Raw genomic sequence first — 19624 nt, forward strand, 5'->3', positions numbered from 1 at the left:
AGAAGGATTAATCAGTAAAAACATTGGCATAATTTGTAGAGGGCTTGTTACAGCAGACAAACAAAGGTGTGCCAGTTTCGTATGAGCAGTGGTATAATCACATCTGTGGAGTGGTATATTCATACTTTATGGGTGCGATGGGGTTGCCTTGTCTGGCTCGTCTCTGGTCCAGAGTCATGTAATCCCATTTAAACACCAGATTCCAGTCAAAACCTACCCCCACAAACACACACACGCACACAGGATTAAGAACACTCTGGTTACATAATTCCTTTCAGCATAATCAAAATATTAGACTGCATGTCAGCCAAGTGTGTTTGATCGTGAAAAAGTTCACACAGAAATAGAAGTATCAACTCAAAATGTACTCAAAGAGGAAAAGAAAAGTAATATATAAGCTAGAACCTTGTAGTTCATCAAGGCGAAATGTGTATTCAAAGGTTTTTCTTTGCTGTAGTTTTAAAGCAAACCAACGCACAAGGTTCCGGCTTTATTTTATCCAGATAAAAAGTCAGGGTTGGACCTTCTTAATAGACAATTTCGCTCCCACAGATAATTTCAATTACAGCCACCCACAGGCAGTACCTTGTCTTTAGATAATATAAATAAAACATTGCGCTCAAGCATTTTCAGGTGGATATTTTCTGAGGTGTCACAGACAGTTTGAGCCAGAAAAAAAATGTTTTGGTTGATCACTAACTAATGAAAGTGCAAGTTTCATCTGTAGAGAAACTTCAACCATGGCTGATGGGTCGGCGGGAGGTGTCTCATAACAGTCTGCTACTTTCACAAAAAATGATGTCTTGGGTGGAGAATGATGCCTTGATACAACTTATCTGACGAGTCCCGAGTACGGGAACCTCCTTCATCCCGACATAAGACCCAACAAACTTCGATGTACTACAGTACTTACTGATAACCGCATTCTGAAATCTCACTACGAATTTGCACCCCAAGTCGGTTTACCATCAGAATAGTAAGCATTTCATTTTTGCAGGCAGAATATTTAGTGTGAAAAAACATGGATCAGCTCTGCCAAACAAAAAACAGCATCATCACATTCTATAAGCCCTATGCTCACTGTATGTGTGTGTGTTCCTCTTTGTTGTTATGTACCTCCTTTTAGATCAGCTGATGCTCCTACATATTGGAAGTTGTCCATATTGATGACATCAATAATAGGAGAAACTACTCTGGTCTTATCCTGGAAAGTAAAGATGGAGAAAAAAGAAACATTAAATGCACCTTTGTGTCTCAAGAAAACAAACAAACAAACAAAAAAAAAAAACGTAATGGGCCTGCCTATGTCCTACCTTTGTTTGCCTCTTCAAATCAGCAGAAAAAAAAGTAATTTTGAATATGACACAGGACACTTATTTCCTCCCTTTGAAGTGATATTATTTCAAGGGAAACATTGATCACCCTTACAGCAAATAGTTGTATATTTAGAAGGCCCTTTTTACCATGGGAATGACGAATGAATCCAAACACCTTTGGCAGGACTCTTCTAGAAACAAGAATGTTCAATCACATAAAAGTTTAACCTTCTCTTTGCAAAAGGGGTCCCACGTTGAATTAAGATTTAATTTGATCACAACGCCTCCTCTGCAGTCATCCCTTGAATGCTAAATGACTACAAACAGACCTTGAATCTATGATGGGAGTTCTACTTATGTTTCTTCTGTTAAAGGATTTTTCTTTCCCATCTCATTGTGGTGAAGATGGAAAAATGCCTATGGAAGCTTCAGCTTTTCAAAGACAAATAAAAACAGTGTCTTGAACTGACAACTGTGATATGTATCACATAAGTGTTTCTACCAAAAAAATAGGATGTGTCAACACAATGCCTCACATCTTTATATTATTAAAAACAAGATAAACTGTCAAGCCCATGTGGTCAATACAGGGAAATCAGAGTATCTCTTTTAGAAATGAGAGAATATACATTCCTAAAGACGCATTTTTCAAAATTATCTTAACAAGACACTGACTATACCAAACAGCCCCAGGGGTGCATAGCTGACCTCTGACCTCTATGTGAAGGAGCAAAAGACAACAAAGATCTAAAGTAGATTTTATGAAGCCACTGAAAGAACTGAAAAGCAGCATGCATTTCAAATCAGAGATACAGTGAGGGGAGCGGTTCAACTTTTGTAAGTCCCTTTAGATAAAAGCGTCTGCTAAATGACTGTAATGTAATGCAATGTAGTGTAACTTGATAAAACTTTATTGTGTCATTGAAATTTGACACAGGGCTCTTTGGGGTTTGGTTGGTGTGTTTTTCTTATCACTGCTTGGCAACTGAATAAATGTAGGCCAGATTATAAGATCCGGCTCCTTCTATTTCATCCCTGACAGTTTATAAAAAAAAAAAGAACTGTACCAAGGATGTGCAAGGTGTTGAGGACTTATATGCAAAGGCAAATTAAACTCTGTTTTAAACACCAATATTTAAATTGTTTTTCCACTCCTTTTCAGGCTGAGCATACACTACGTTAGTCCAAACCATAACAGCTGGCATTGAAACTGCATGGTGCCATGTGAAGAAACGGAGGGTTCCTTAACACGAAATAACACTAAATTACACTAACTCTAGGCAAAATATGTCTAAATGCACAAATGTCAGTTTTGATGCTGCTCATCCATCACATACATATATATATATATATATATATATATATATATATATATATATATATATATATATATATATATATATATATATATATATGTGTGTGTGTGTGTGTGTGTTAGTGTATGCTATCAATAAAAAACAGGCTTTTCTGCAGAATGTGAGCATTTACATTTTGCAGACAAGTTTTGATGTTGTGGAATAACAACCGATTTTGGATTATTTTTTTTCAATACTTCCAAATTCTTATATCTCAGTCTCATGATTGTGTCTGATCAAGAAGTCATGATTCAGATAAAAAAAAACACAACAAGCAAATAATTAATGTTTCAAGGCCCGAATCAAGCTTGAGTGTGAAAATGTGATTGATCGCTCTCTTGACATCAAATGCTGCTGTGAGACAGAGATTTGCTTTCACTTGGAAAGAGCAAGACACACTCGCTGTGTGGCTCCTCTGTGAGTGGTGTGTGTCTCTCTCTCCCCTCCCCACTTAGTGTCACTTCCAGGGGTTCTCAGGTGTTCGGCCGGTTTGTGAAAGGACCAGACATTTAGGGAATATTGTTTGTAGAAGATATCATTTGAATTCCATCACACTGAGAAGAATATCAATTAGTTAGTGTCTGATTTGGGCTTTTAGGTTAGAAATGGATACAAATATGAAAACATAGTGAAAAATTTGGTACAAGTGTTTACCTCAGCCACCCTCTCCAGCAGAGGCTCCAGCCAATGGTCGTTACATTCACAGTGGGAGTCCAGGAAGGTGAGGACTGGCGCTGTGGCAGCGTCTGCGCCGCGCACCCGCGATCGCATCAGACCTGGGGGAGAGATCAGTTGTGAGAAAGAAAAACAACCAGAACACAATGCTCTTTCAAACACTTTTTCTTCATAGCAACCCCCATTTTTTAATTACCTTCCCTGCGATCGTTCCTCAGCACACGCACTTTCTCAATCTTCCCCAGCAGCGCGCCGTCCTCCGCTAAAATGAACAAACAAAACTGTCAGTTTCACAAGATTCTACACAATATTATTTGTGTGTGAGTGTGTGTGGGCGTGTGTGTGTGCAGACTGTGCCATGCTTACGATTGTCACTGTAGTCATCAACCAAAATGATCTCTTTGACCAAGTGGGAAGGACTTTTCTTCAAGACACTGAAAACAGGAAGCAGAGATATTGACAAAGAGGCAATGAAAGCAAGCCACAGCCTTCAGATTGAAATCTGATATTTTTAAGCACAACAGCAAAAAATCATTCACCCACCTGACCACAGTACGCAACAGAGCAGAGCGAGCTTCATTGTGGAAGGTGATGACAACACTTGAGGCAGGCAGATCCAACTTCCACTGTTTATGCCTGCAACTGTACACACCCAATCATAAAAACAGATTAATACTTACAAGTAAACACTTACACTCCTTACTATATTTGCCTGTCAGTTCTTGAGATACGGTCCACACAAGACTTATGGAGGCATATATTAATGTAAACACTAGAAAGCTGTTCCTCATTGTTAATTATTTGAAAGAAAGCCGTTCCTATCTGTAAAGAATTACATTGTTTTGATCAATTTCTTGCTAAGTTTCAGGGATTTGGGCAGAAAACACTCCTGGCAGTTTCCAGTGTATTTGAGAATAGTAAAATGTTTTGGATGGGTAAAAGGGTACGAGCAAAAAGGAGCAAAAAAAGAGACAATTTACCCCCCAAAAAATTACAACACAAATAATTGATCGTCTTTGAGGGCAGGACCGGTGATGCCGGATCAGATTTCTGGTGAGTGAATTCTTCCGCACGATGTCTGAATGCGGTCTCGACCAAAATATCTGCGAGGATTCCTTTTTTAGCAAAAAATCCTGTCGGATGGCAGTCTGCGGTCTTTAACAAACCTGAACGACAGCTGGATGTGTGAGCTGAGCTGCAGGCTGAAAACTAACTCTAACCCTCGCTAAACCAATTTTGACTGGCAAGAACCCAACAAACGGGATTCACTACACACTGACACTCACACGCATACACATGAGGGATGAAGAGTAATGCTCTGCTGAGGCTGGGATTGACAGTGAGTTTCACAGACTGCAGGACAAAATACCATGAGATTCACGAGATTGTGAGTGTGCATGCCTGTGCGTGTGCGTGTGACAGAAACAAATCTTGCCTTGACTTAAAAAGTCAGGCTCATGGAACAAGAACGACAAGAGCGGAGAGGGAAGAGGGTGAAGAAAAGAGGATGAAGAGAGAAAAAAAAAACATTGCAAGCGCAGCATGACCTCCTTACCATCCACCATCACATGTACAGTGTGGCTACACCATCCTATGTATTCAGAGTTAAAACCCAATGCTCTTTGAATTTCTGAGCATCGCACGGATGAACTGTCATTCACACAAATCAAACATTTACATGTGGCCTTAACAGACTGTAATGGCACGCATGCACAAGATCAACCCCGGTGGGAGGTACTGTAACTAAAGGAGTTTTTTGAAATCCACCATTGGCCTACTTTAGCCAAAGTTTCACAAAAGACAAAGAAAAAAAATGTCTAACACATGTAAAGAAAGTGTCCTTTATTAATAAATGTTTGGAATCACTCAACTGGGAAAATTCTCTATCGAAAAAGTAGACAGAGTTTGCCCAAAAAACAATTGAGAATGTTGTCAATCATTTTTGGTTTGGTTCCCGGCTCCTGCTAGTATGTCGAAGTGTTGTTGAGCAAGACACTGAACCCCAAACTGCTCCCCTGGCACTGGTAGACGGCAGGCTACTGCTCGTGGTTCATCTATGATGGGTTAATTGGAGAGAACAAATTTCCCCACGAGGGATTAATAAAGGCTAAATCATTATCATTATTATTATTATTGTTGTTAAATATTAGATGAGACTACTTAAACGTCATTTAAAGACACATCCCGAAAAAAACTAGAGACAAGAAAGAAAAAAAACTGTACAAATGCAAATAAAAATAGTAAGGATGAAAATAATCACAGTTGAAATTTTGTAAGGGCCTATTTGAGAGTGCCTGGGGTCGTGATCCTTCTATGTCACTATTGTTTTAGCCAGGGTGTGAAGGGTTAGAGAACCCCAGGGCCACTTTTGCTGTGACAGCGCTATTTTAATGTGTCATTGAATTGGCTTGGATGTTTACAGTCCATTTCTGCCTGATCCATAACTGTCAAAGCAGCATCAGCTTGGAAGTGGGGAAATAGTCAATACGCAACTGCATCAATCTTCAGTCAATACTTTCTTTTACCCTCTTTGTAGCAGCCAAAAAAAGCCAGTTTCTATGTGAATTATTTATTGATACAATAAAACTTGAATCCCTTTTGGTATTGTGTTGAAAGCACGGACGATGTGGCCAAAGAAGCCCAACCATTTCCTTCACAGTCAGTCACAGCTCCGCAAAATGACACATCACCAGCAAATCAATAGGAGAAACATTCATGCTCTTTTAGTGGGCTAATGGCCCTGGGTGTTCTCATCAGGTCAGCACATCAATGAAGCCACAACACTGCCTTTATAAAAATAGTCTGACAACATAAGGTGAAACACTGCGGGAGTCACGACAGTGCAACTGTAGGTAGTTGCAATCACATCCAATCCGATTTCCAGCACGAATAAGAACCACAAGGGATTTATCAGTTTTTATATGAAGAGTAATTGTTTGCAGCCATTAGTGTTCCCATCTGACTCCAAAGCAGGTTGAAACACAGCCAGGAAACAATGATTTCCTCTTGCGTACAGGAGGGCAAGAAAATAGTATCACCAGGTTTTCTGAGAAAAGGTTCAGGGATTTTGGGGCTCCTTTGTTGGTTAAATTTGGATGAACAAATTACCACAATTGCTTAGCAGCCAAATGGCAAAATATGTACAATGAGGACCTGCGGTGTCACAAACACACGGGCTAGAAAGATCAACTTCAATCACCTTCAGAAAAAAAAGAACTGTAAAAGCACCTGTGTACAAAATATGGGCTTTTGATGGAAAAGAGGTAGGGCTGTAGTAGATACATGTGGTGTCAGATTCAAGAAAATCTAATGTTTAATTATACAACAATTAAGATTCTGAACATTGTACCTGTGTAATGCATTTAAAACACTCAAAAGTCATTTGCTTTGAAGGAAGTGGGATTGGAAAATGAGGCGGAGCATATATGTATATGTAGTATTTCAAAGTTCAGCTTCATTTTCCATGTGGGAAACAAATGCTCTTATGTTTTAAAGGGAAATTAGCATTCTTTTAAATTTGCAATACAGCCATGCATAATCCAATTTGAATTTTTTTTTTCATTCAAAAAGATAGTAACAGGTGCTATGACTCATTCACTGCCAGTGCCATAGAGATAGACTTCACCTTCTTTGACCTCGATGTGATGGGTCTCAGGCAGCATTCAGAATTAAAATGAGATGTTTATCGTTTGTATGAGACCATATCCTTTAGTAATTGAGGAGGTAACACGTACATTGACATAGGAAATGGTTGTGACTATCTGAGAAATATATTCTAATGAGGACCAGCCTGTCGGCATCAGCTTTGGATTCTTTCCATTTTGTTTCCCATCATCCACTTAAAACGCAGACAATCGACAGCCTTAAGCAGGAGCCTGTGTTACAAATTGAACAAGCCGAGAACAGTGTGTTTCTGTCGGCTATTTCCTGTGTCATCTGATGGATCACAATAGAGGGAGTTTCCAGCAGATCTTATCCATTCTAGAAGCAATTAGTTAAACAGGCGAGCAACAAAGGCTGCGTATAAACGCAGTCTGGGCGATCACACAGGGAAAATGAAGGTTAAAAGGAACAGCATATTGGTTTACAATCAGATTAACTCTTGTGAGGATTGAGAGTCTTCTTAATCCTGATAAAGGTGTGTGTGTGTGTGTGTTGGTGTGTCCATGGTAGATGCTTTGTGCTATACAATAGATACGTACTGGTCATGTCTGGTATCAGGTACAGCTCTGTCCATACGAAGTTTATCGCTCTCCACCTGGTTGAACTTGTTTCTGGCGTACGGGTCCTGCCCCGGTCGAACCACCGTGGCGCCCACATACAGATCCTGGTCAAAATCCTGCCAGCGCACCTTGCCTGCACACACACATTTTGACACATTAACCACAGAAACACTACTAGGACTGACTATTGAACACATGCAAAGATTTCATAGCTCACAGTTTAAAGTATGTCATGGTTTTTAAATACACACTGGCATTTACCTTCACTCTTTCAGCTGTTGCTCAACTCTCCTTGCTAAGCTCATGGGTTTTTTTTTTCTTTTAATAAATGTATTTTATGATGTTTTTTGTTTTTTTTAAATGTCCCTGATCATTGACCCAGGACGTCTTATCTCTGTACATTGTACATTTAGGAGCCAATGAGAATAGGTAAAGTCACATCAGCTGCAAGCATTTTTCCACTTCCCACTGAATGTTTTAAAATGGCCACATAAATATTAACCAGTACAAAACAAATCATACACTCACTTGACAATTTATGAGATGTGCCTCGATAAAAACCAGTGCACAGCAATAAACAGCCCCACCATAAATTCTCACTACACAAGGATTATGAAGTTCAGTTTCTATCGAATATGTCTCTGAGAGATGCTGATTTATTCGATGTTCATTTTGAAGGCTGAAATCGGCGGTGCCGACCAGGTGTATTGGGTTTTTATTGAGGAGCTCGAACCGTTTGAGATGAATTCACATAAACGTGGTTGCACAGTGCATCCGGAAAATATAAAAAGCCACCACAAAGGATTATTTGTGAACCTACACAAAGGCTACAATGCATCTCAGTAAAGAATGGGATTATACATGAGTGGGAAAATAAAATGCAAAGAGCAGTCTGGCTGATGAAAGAATCCCTCAGAGCAGACAGGAAAGGAAGCCCGACGCTTCAAGCTGCTGCACCGCAAGGCAGGGAGGAAAGCGAACATGAAATTTATATTCAAACATATGCAGAGCTAAATTCCGGCTATATGACCAGACTGTTTTTGGCGAAGCAAGAAAACACAAGAAATTATTAATCATTCGTTGAGTTCACAGTTCAAAATTTTTCATCTGCTTTAAATATACTTTTATGTTTTCCTTTTATTTTTTTTAGAGGGATTGGGGGGGGGGGTGTAGATCATAGTGTATTATCGCTTTTCGAACGGTGGATCTGCCAATACATATTACAAGATCACCAGGCATGCTAGACAAAGAAAATTGTCATGTTTAATTTCACAGTTTATCACTGAGTACTGATACACACTCATACACCAATAATAATGCAACTAATTAGCCGGGTGCAGCTGCTATGCTAATGACCTGTGTTAAACATATGGCAGTGTGAGATTACACGATCCGTCAGTATGGATGAGTGTGTGCGCGACAGGCAGACAGACAGACAGCAAGAGAGAGAAATGGAGCCTCAGGAGCTGTGAAGATCCGGAGTGTGTGTGTGTGTGTGTGTGTGTGTGTGTGTGTGTGTGTGTGTCTGCGTGTACGAGTGTGTGTGTGTGTGTGTGTGTGCGTTTGCGTGCACGAGTGTGTGTGTGTTTGTGTAGGGGTGCGTGAGTATGTGTGTGTGTCTGGCCTGACAGCATGTGTATGTGTCTTGAATGCTAATTATCAAATGCTTGTGATGATCTGCCTGTGAATCCATAACACTGCCTCGGAGACACGGTGGCAAGTGTCAGAGCGTTTGATGTCCTTGCTGATAACTGCGATATCAAAGGCAGGGAGTAATTAATGTCGAGAAATTAATGTTTCATCACATTTCGCCCCGTCTTTAGCTCCACGCCGCACAGGTCCGAAATCCCACTTTGGATACCGGAACACACACAGTCGAGATTTACTGCTGGGGTATCACAGACACTGGGCATTTTTACAGCTCCCTCTGAGGCAACTTTATCGGGACCATCATTGCGTCCCTCGGCAGTTTACTGCTTTAGATCGGTGGTTGAGATATCCTGGGTGCTCAGCGGCATCCTTTTCACTATCACCATACATTACAATAGCTTCAAAAAATTCAACCCATCATCCAATGCAATGGAGGTAAAAAAAAAGAGTTAAAGAATAAATGAACCACCACACAGGGAAATGGGCCAAATTATGGTTTCCGTGAAGGCCTGTCGGGATTAAACTGGAAAAAATGCTTCCAAATTGAGCTCTTGTTGGGCTTGGTGGACCACACCAGTGATCTGAGAAACATTTCAGATCATGAGCAAACAGCTGTGTTTGGAGCCTGAACCAGAGGAATCTTCTGAACAAACATTGCCCTGAAAAGGGTATAAATAAAAAATAAAAAAAAGCTATTCATCTCAAGAACAAGATGAGCATGGGTAAAAAAGAAACATAAGAAAATAAAATCACAGAAATTAAATTAACAGTTCCTTGCATAAGGCAGCAGGGAGCAGCTCAATTCGGAATTTAGGGAGGTGACTTCTGTAAAATTTAGAGGCAATTTCTTTTGATATTTGGGATCATTTCTGATATATTGCTCACGTTCTAAGGTAAAATGTTGTTTCTTTCTGTCACACTTTTTCAGCTTTATTCAAAAAAAATTGTCACAGGCTCAATTCCCAGGGATTTTGGGAAAGGGGATGTACTGTATCTAAAAGAAACAACAAAACACTTACTCTCAACAAAATATTTACAAATTTGGAAGAAAAAGACAAATAGCAAATATTAAAAAATGACTTGTTTCCTGGTTCTTTTGTATTATAATAGATCATATTGTCTACTTTGTCTATATTTCTAATTACAACGTTTTAATTGACTTAGGGTTTTAATATTAAAATGATATCGTTATATTAGCAAATTCCTTCATTTTTATTTTTTTATTTTTTTATTTAAATGCTTTGGGCATGACATAGCTATAAAAAAGCCTTATTAAGGATAAAGTATTAAAAACATTTTGCAGTCATAGACATGGTTTTGGGATCATGAAGATTAAGTACTGATTAACGGTGAAGGGGTCACGACAGATCAAGTAATTAATGGAAAAATTTTTTAATTACATCCTCGAAATGAAAGATGTCTATGGTCACACTGACGCTGCTAACTTTATTTATCCATGCTGAGTTTTTGCCTGCATACGTCTTTCACTCACATGCCCGCACCTCTTGTTGCACACATTATACACACATGCAAACCGCTATTAATTCAAGGGGACTTTTTTTCATCCTGGTAAAGGATCGATAAAATGTAATAACGTGCATTCAAAAGGCATCTGACTACTTCATCCTGAGCATGAATATAATTTTTGAAAAGTGAAATGGCTGCACAGAGCAAAACATTATGAAACTTTACCAGAAAAGATTCTGGACTCATTCTTTTATTTTCCCCTCTCAAAGTGCTTTTTTGATAGTAGTTTCAAATGACAGTGATGGGGTCAGGTACACGCCTACCTTGTTAGTATCTAACAAAGCGTTTATACCCTTCTGATGAGCGGAGCGCCTCCTCCGACTGGCTCTTAAATTTCACCTTTTTAAATATCATCCGTGTTCTTATTATTCACCCTGAGCCACCTTTTCCCCTTTCGCTTTAAATTTAAAAATTTCTCTGTTTCATCTACTCCACTGCTCCCTTCTTCTCCATTTCTCATTCTTTTACTCCACCTCTCCCACAGCCCTTTGAGTGTGTATTGGAGGTAATGTTGTGATAGACTGTCATCGTTAAGTGTAAAGTCACCCTGAAGTTGAAATGCTCCCATTTCAACATTTAAATTAGAATCCATTTCCACCGCTGATCAGATAAAAGAGTGTGTGTTCAACTTTCGCAGGTCGCTGGCCTGTGAGGGAGGGGTTGGGGAGGGCTGCAGTGAGCAAGGCGAGGACGAGAGCTGAATGAGAAATGGCTTCTCGTCGGCTCGCTCTGCTGGGACTTCTCTGCTCGGCTGCCGCGCTCAAACAATGACTCTCAGAGGTGTGGGTGGACACGAATAGTCGGGTTTGCAAGCAGATTAAACAGGATTTCCAGTCGTAGTTCTGATGAAATTGAATTGTCATCCCCCTGTCTGCATGTAGAAACATTGAAAGGTTATAAAGGCCGAAGAACTTCACGTCGAACGGCTTTTAACTTGAAAAAACTCGGAGTGATTCAGGCTTTCATACTAACTGACTGCTTTGACTGAGTCACTGTCCCAGACCATATTCGATGTGTCATTAATTCCAAGACAAGATTAATTTAAAAAAAGCTATAAAGAAGGTGTTAAGAAACCACCTAAACATTATTAAAAACGTCATAAAAACTGGTAAAATCTGGTTAAATCAATGTATGATTTTTTTCAAAAAACTAATTTAATTTATACATTACTAGATGTAAGAAAGTCTTATTGGCATTTCCAGATCATTCAGAATCGACAATGTATGAAACAAAGAAGTTAACCTTTTGGTACCTTGTGAAACAACATTAATCCACGTTTTATATCCCTCTGAGAATTTGTCTGAGTCTGTTGCTTGGTGAAGAACTGTCTTTCACCACATTTTAATGAACTCAGTCTTGGATTAATTCATATCATCTCACTCTTACGTTTGTGAGCTGATAGTCACAGCTACTACGCTCGACATGAGATTGCAAAGGCCTTGAACAGTAGAGCAAAAATAATCCATGTGTTTAATTGTGCAAGACTGTTGGAAATGCCATTCATGGGTTGATGAGGACAGAGATTTACAGGAGGACAAAACATCGGTCCCTTCCCTGAGCTGCCACCTTACCCCGGTGGAGGGGTTTGCATGTCCCAGTGATCCTGGGAGCTATGTTGCCGAGGGCTTGATGCCCCTGGAAGGGTCACCCAAGGCAAACAGGCCCCAGGTGAGGGACCAGACAAAGTGTGGCTCAGGCGACCCCCCATGAAGAAGAAAATCATTGGACCCAGTTTTCCCTTGCCCGGGCAGTCTCACCGACCCCCACCCCGGAGCCAGGCCCAGGGATGGGGCTCAGCAGCGAGCACCTGATGGCCGGGTCTTTATCCATGGGGCTAAGCCAGGCACAGCCCGAAGGAACGACATGGGTCCCTCTTCCCCTGGGCTCACCACCCACAGGAAGAGCAAAGGGGGTTGGGTGTAGTGTGAGCGGGGGCCTTGGTGGTCCGATCCTCGGCTGCAGAGGCTGGCTCTTGGGACATGGATTGTACCCTCTCTGGCAGGGAAGGAGCCCGAGCTCGTGCACGAGGCTGAGAGATTCTGAGTAGATATAGTCAGACTGACTTCGACACACAGTGTGGGGTCTGGTACAAGGCCTCTCGAGAGTGGCAGGACTCTTTTCTATTCTGGAGTTGCCGCTGGTGAGAGATGCCGGGAAGGTGTGGGCATACTGATTGCACCCTGTCTCGGCGCCTGCACTTTGGGGTTCAACCCAGTGGACAACAGAGTAGCCTCCCTCCGCCTTCAGGTGGTGGGACAGGTTCTGACTGTTGTTTGTGGTTATGCATCCAACAACAGTTCAGTTTATCCACCCTTCTTGGGGTCCCTAAAGGGGCTGCTAGAGAGCGCTAGTACCGGGGACTCCCTCATTATACTGGGAGACTTCAACGTTCACGTGTGCAATGACAGTGCGACTTGGAAGGGCGGGATTGGGAGGAACAGCCCCCCCCGATCTGAGCCCAAATGGTGTTTTGTTATTGGACTTCTGTGCTCGTCATGGATTGTCCATAACAAACACCATGTTCAGGCATATAAATGTCCACATGTGCACTTGGCACCAACACAACTTAGGCCACAGTTCTTTGCTCGACCTTGTGGTCGTATCATCGGACTTGCGGCTGCATGTTCTGGACACTCGGCTGAAGAGAGGGGCAGAGCTGTAAACTGATCACCAACTGGTGGTGAGCTGGCTGGTGGGGAGGATGCCGGTCAGACCCGGCAGACCCAAACGTGCTCCATCAACACTGTACGGTGGGAGTGGGGCGCTGCTGACCTCAACTCGAGACGTCGGGGCGCTGCTGACCTCAACTCAAGACGTTGTAGATTGGGGGCAGAAATACTTCCGAGACCTCCTCAACCCTGTTGAAACGCCTTCCAATGAGGAAGCAGAGCCGGGGGACTCTGGAGAGGAGAGTCTCTGCTTTTTGCAGATGATCTGGTCCTGTTGGTTTCATCAGGCCATAATCTTCAGCTCTCACTGGAACGGTTCACAGCCAAGTGTGAAGGATGAGGATAAGCACCTCCAAATCTGAGACCATGGTGTTCAAATGGAAACGGCTTGGGGAAGACGTTCTGCCCCAAGTGGAGGAGTTAAAGTATCTTGGGGTCTTGTTCACGAGTGAGGGAAGGATGGAGCGGGAGATCAACAAGCGGATCACTGTGGCGTCTGCACCGATGCAGACTCTGTACTGGTCTGTCTAGAAGGAGCTGAGCGAAAAGGTGAAGCTCTCAATTTACTGGTCAATCTACGTTCCCTCCTTCACCTATGGTCACAAGCTGTGGGTAGTAACCGAAAGAACAAGATTGCGGCTACAAGTGGCCGAAATGAGTTTCCTCCGCTGGGTGGCTGGACTCCCCCATAGAGATATGGTGAGAAGTTCAGTCATCTGGGAGGAGCTCGGAGTAGAGCCGCTGCTCAGATGCATGGAGAGGAATCAGATGAGGCGACTCGGGCATCTGGTCAGGATGCCTCCTGGATGCCTCCTTGGGGAGGTATTCCAGGGATGTCCACCTGGGTGGAGACCACGGGGAAGACCAAGGACACGCTGGACAGACTATGTCTCCAGGCTGGCCTGGGAACGCCTCGTGGTCCCCCAAGAGGGGCTTGATCATGTGACAGGGGTGAGAGAGGTGGAAAACATTTGTAAATTTTAGATAATAGCATGCAATGTTGGAAAATAACAACTTACATTTCACACATCATTCCAGTTCCAAACGTGTGAATACTCATGAACTTAGTGTGTGGGGCCGTGTGATAACTTGAACTTCGTGATTTGTTGCATTATGAGAGATGACGATTCCTACCTGGCGGCAGAGTCTCCAGGCTGTGGGCTTTGTCATCGGAGTTGTGTGCATTGTTTCTTTTGGATGAGTCACTGGCTCCCCAGTCATCCTGGTACAAACAAGACATGCACACATTAGCACACGCATGTCCACACACCCGAAACTAAGCAAATATTTGGTTGTGTTAACTAAATGAATGTTAATTAAACAACAGCGTAGAAAAAAAAACAACTGAGATGCAAGGATTACATTTTGAGACGGGAGGAGCCCAATAATTGGACCTTAAATAGTTCTGAAAGGTTGCACGGTTCAGACTGATATGGAAATACAATTTAAATTAAAAATGAAAAACAATTTTAGTGATCTCCTCTAAAGAATAACTTCATACTAGTGTGAAGGCTTATCAAATACTAATGCAGGTATGTGGCAAGTTTTTAACAGACTGCTTAGAGCATAATCACATTACTTTCCTTACATCTTCAACCCAATAAGAATTGCTGATTATGTAAATGAGTGAGTATTCCCTATTTGGAAAGTATATAATGGCTGGGGAACAAAAAAAAATTAAAAGCACCTTCATTTTATTTTTAGACTTGAGGTGGCTAAATATGTGATCAGGTGCTTCAAAATACTTTGAACGTCACACATGACGGTCTTGGGCCAGCCCCAGAAAGGTCAAAATGAAAAATGTTGTCACCTAAAATGATAACAGCCACAGAGAGAGGTTTGAATATTAAATTCTAGCTGCCACTGGAGGGCAACTTTAAATTGAAAAAGATCCCCTCTAGATATGCTAACAAGATAGTCTGCATTTAATCATAATCTCTCCATGGCACGCTCACCACCAAACAAGTAAAACATTTTAATGTTACATGGTTTTTGGAGACCATTTAGATAACTAAAAGGCTCGCAAACACGCACTGTTGGCTACACTAAAAAATAAGAGCACTCTTCAAAAGTTATTTATAAATCCATACCAGCTCATTCCTCCACATAGGCTTTCATTCATTCACCAGACCCCCCACCACCACCACCCCATGCTATCCCGGTAGTTTCATCAATGAGTTGAGTCATATTCTGTTCTCTGTGTTTAGAGGCCTTCATTCCTTCTGTTCATCTAAGCTACTATTAAAACCCACAAAATCAATACGTGTGCAGGCAGGGCTGTTAGTGCTCTTTACCTCAGGAAACTAACATTCAGAGCTCTCATTTGTCCAGTAGTTCTCTTTCACCACTTCTGAGATGTCGTATTGATCTGTTCTTCTCTTCGCTGCCTTTCAAACCACCGTTACAACGTAACTTCGGCAACCGCCGCTTCAGCCAAGTGATCAGACGCTAAGTTCCAACAGCTCTCTACATCTAAGATGTTGCAAAAACATTTCCATATAGCATTCAGGATGGCTGATTGTTCTTTTTTTCCTTTCTTTTCCTGCCTTTAAATCCCAAGAAGCAAAATAACTTCTGCTGCTGTCAGTGGTTGTGTGCTTGCCAGCATGTCAATTCATCTGTTTTGGCAACGGTGTCCATCTGGACAGCCATTTTTTAGAGCCTGGAACAGTACTGAACTGTCAAATACACAAATCTACTATAAAAGATCCTTTTGTATCTTTTTTTTTTTTCTTAAAAGCCAGATATGTGCACAGTTGGATGGTGACGCTCATGGTGGAATGGAAAACAAAGCTATACATCTGTTGTCTAAATTCAGTTTGATGGATTCTAAACAATAACAGGAGACTTTTCAGGTAAGATACAGATCAAATTTTGCTTCAGGCTTTTTATTTATTTTTTTTTCTTTTTGGGATTTATTTATTTATTTATTTGTAGAAAATGCTCTGGTCTCAGCATGACATTTAAAAGTCGTGCTTTTCAAACCGAAAATAATTCAGCAGCTCTGCCGGTTTCAGTTGCTTTTGTCTTCTCATTTTCTTCTCATTGGGATCTGAAGAGAGAACCTGCTGGAGATCTAGTTCCATCTTGCCTTTCAATTACGACTTGTGTGACAGTTAGAAGGCAAACTTGTGTACTTAAGTGGTGCGAAAACATGGAGGAGACGTGGACCGATGTGCGGCTTCAAATCGGCCCCGGTAGTAAGTTCCGTAAAACAATCTTTTCAAGTAAATGTCGAAATAGCAACAACTTGTTGAAACATCTCTGTGTGTAACGTGGGCTTTAATTCCAGGAATGTCATGTATTTGACACTCTACTCCCAAGTGCCCTTTCTTGGCCAAAGAGCAGCTTGTTGGTTACATAGAATAAATATCCCGCCTTTTAATAACATTCGGGAAACATGTATTCCTTTTTTGACGAAGAAAATGCAAATTGATGCTTTACAAATAGTTTACTTTGACCAATTTTTAATCAGTTCCAAGTAAAACAGCAGAGATTTTCTTGTATACCTGAACCACCACCACACACACACACACACACACACACACACACAAACACACACAAACACACACAAACACACACACACACACACACACTATATAAAATCAATTTTAACACTGATTATAAAACAGCTCCATAATGCATAAGGTGCATGGATCTAGGTACCTTTTTGTTTTCACAGCAGGAACTAGGATCTGGAGTAGTTTTGCAGCACCTTAACAGCACCAAAAGCTCCTTGCTCAGAATATATTCACTATATGGGGTGGAGCCTGCAGGACTGAGCATGTCTGATTGGCCTTCGTGCCCGAAGGATTTTTCCATTTATCAAAGGACATTTACAGCTGCAGTTTTTGGTTGATGGTGTTCTGGACTATTAAATTTCTTTGCACTTCAAGACTGAGTCATAAAAGCAAGTTTATGACTGATGGACCAATGGTTAGGTCAAGGCATTGTTGAGGATTTTTGCAGAAAACTTAAAAAGGGTGAGGCAAGGAGAATCTCTGTGCCATCTACAGGACTAATTTGCATAATGTTTCCATGATGTTAATGTTTTTTTGGAAAAGCACAAAAAAGCTGCTGCTTGATACTTCCCCGGAGGTAATACCTCTGGGTCATTTGGATCAAATCCAATTATTTCTTAATCCCCCCCGCCCCCCCTCCACACACACACACGGAATATCAATTACTTATAAGGTAATAGGAAGCTCAACAATAGAGAAAGTGCATTGACACCAATGGCTTCTAGTAAAAAGCATAATCGTCACCAAATGTTGCAACTTTCAATGCTGTAGTCATTTATCCTTTTTTTTATTTCAAGGCCCGTATAATCAGCTGTGACCTGATATAGCAGCTGCAACGGTCAGCCAAGGAGTCTCTACCTCTCATATCCAATTGATAATTTGTATCATTTTGTCCCATGACTTTTCTTGGTCTTCTTGAAGTTCCTCAGTCCCACCCAGAAGAAGCTACATTTAGAAACTGTTGTGGAAACTCTGCCTCCCATGTGAAAACACCTTCAGCACAAAGCAGTTGGACCATTAATGAGTAGTTTTTTGTTTTTTTTTTGCAAGCCGATTACAAACATTTAGCTGAAAATCAACAGAGACTCAATCCAACTCAAACATTTCATCCATGATACATCAGTATAACTGAAAAATAAATACAAGAAAAAGGGAAGCAATGGGAATTGTGTATTTATTTACCGTAAAATTAGAATCTGTTCCTCAAATTGCAAAATAAAATGTGTCACACAGATAGAGGGGTGCTTGAAGAGAACTACCTTAAATTCAGAGGATCAGTCAAGGTAAAATAAAATAAAATAAATGCAAATATTGCATGAATGTATGTGCACACATTTGCATGACTAAATGTGTGCATGGATGCACGTTTGCTGCTTTTATCAACAAACTCATTTGAGGTTTTACAACTGAATACACAACATAGAACAAGGCACGAGAAGGGGAGAATGAGGTTAAGGAAGAAGAGCTGTGGGAGACAACGACAGAAGAGTTGCCCATTTCCTGACTAAACCTCCTGGAAATTTATTTAGATTGCAGATCCATCGCAGATCGCACCGGGACAGAAGACAAAGGGAGATGAAGACACCGAGTGCTTTCAGAACATATATTCATGATTTAAGAACAGATGGTTGTTGTTAGGACCTCACTGGTAGACATTTTTGGAGGCGATACTGATGTCAGAGGTAAAAAGTATAACAGGAAAAAAAAAACTCTGCCTGCCAGTGTGAAGGCTGAAATATTCAATTGTTGTATGTAGAAATATACAATGCAGATACTGCACAGATGATGTTTTGCATTAACACTGATTTATATGCAGCTGAAAATACAAAAAGGCAGCTGTGCCATTTGCATGGCGACTAATGTGATCGATCCAAAAATGTTTCCCTGGTTTTTAGTCAGTTTCTTTTGTTGTTTTAATTATTTTTTTTACCGATTTCAGGGCCATTTATTGCTGTACTTTCAGTATTTTTTGTTGGTATTTGAAGGAGATAGGATAATCTCAAATGATTTTTTTTTTTTTTTTTCATGGGAAATGTAGGAAATTATAAAAGTACAAGAGGCTAACTGTTGGTCAATGATCAAATTTTAATACCAACAAATGGTCTCCATTTTACATTTGTCAGTTTGCCGGGAACACAGTTTTTTGTTGCGCAAAGTTGTACTGAGCTCCATAATACTGTGGGTTGTAATTTAAACCATTGAAGGTTAATACCTGTAGCTGATAAACATTGTCAAGTTTTTTTATATGTACAGTAACACAAGTTCCTGACAACCCTGAAACATCTGTGGAACATAATAAACACGGATTTATAGCCACTGAATACGTATGTTTGCAAATACTGAGCAAACATCAACACAGTTTAAAAATTATGCTGTTTAGATTTAACTAAACCCGTTAGAGCTGCCATTGATTCGGTTTGTAACAAGTGGGCTACGAAAAGTTATATTCTTCAACGATTCAGATCCGTGATGATTGGCGGTACAATGATTGAGAGTCCTCTCTCATAACTGAGACAAACATTTTCAGTGTCAACAATTTCATCTCGGAACTTTCCAAATACTCTCTCCTCACTGCCGGAATAAAAAGCAGGAAAAAGAATGAACATGAACTAACAAATACATTTAGAAATGTGAATCATCAACTAAGAGTCACAGTTTTTCCCAGCTGCTTTTTTTTTTCCCCTGGCC

At 40.8% G+C, this 19624-nt stretch overlaps 1 protein-coding gene across 3 annotated transcripts in view; it reads right to left on the reverse strand.

The window, feature by feature from the left end:
* galnt2 (UDP-N-acetyl-alpha-D-galactosamine:polypeptide N-acetylgalactosaminyltransferase 2) overlaps nt 1-19624 on the reverse strand; it is a 59714-nt gene that overhangs the window by 12677 nt on the left and 27413 nt on the right. For all 3 annotated transcript variants that reach the window (XM_086175071.1, XM_086175072.1, XM_086175073.1), the window contains 8 exons: nt 14550-14637; nt 7549-7702; nt 3890-3988; nt 3713-3780; nt 3543-3608; nt 3326-3447; nt 1117-1204; nt 126-213 (listed from right to left, as the gene is read on the reverse strand). In XM_086175071.1, the coding sequence (XP_086031197.1) occupies nt 126-213; nt 1117-1204; nt 3326-3447; nt 3543-3608; nt 3713-3780; nt 3890-3988; nt 7549-7702; nt 14550-14637 (773 nt within the window). The remainder of the gene's footprint in view (nt 1-125; nt 214-1116; nt 1205-3325; nt 3448-3542; nt 3609-3712; nt 3781-3889; nt 3989-7548; nt 7703-14549; nt 14638-19624) is intronic.

Source organism: Fistularia commersonii, chromosome 27 (genome assembly GCF_037954325.1).
Source record: "Fistularia commersonii isolate RoL2024-O1a breed Wild chromosome 27, RoL_Fcom_v1.0, whole genome shotgun sequence".
Classification (NCBI taxonomy): domain Eukaryota; kingdom Metazoa; phylum Chordata; class Actinopteri; order Syngnathiformes; family Fistulariidae; genus Fistularia; species Fistularia commersonii.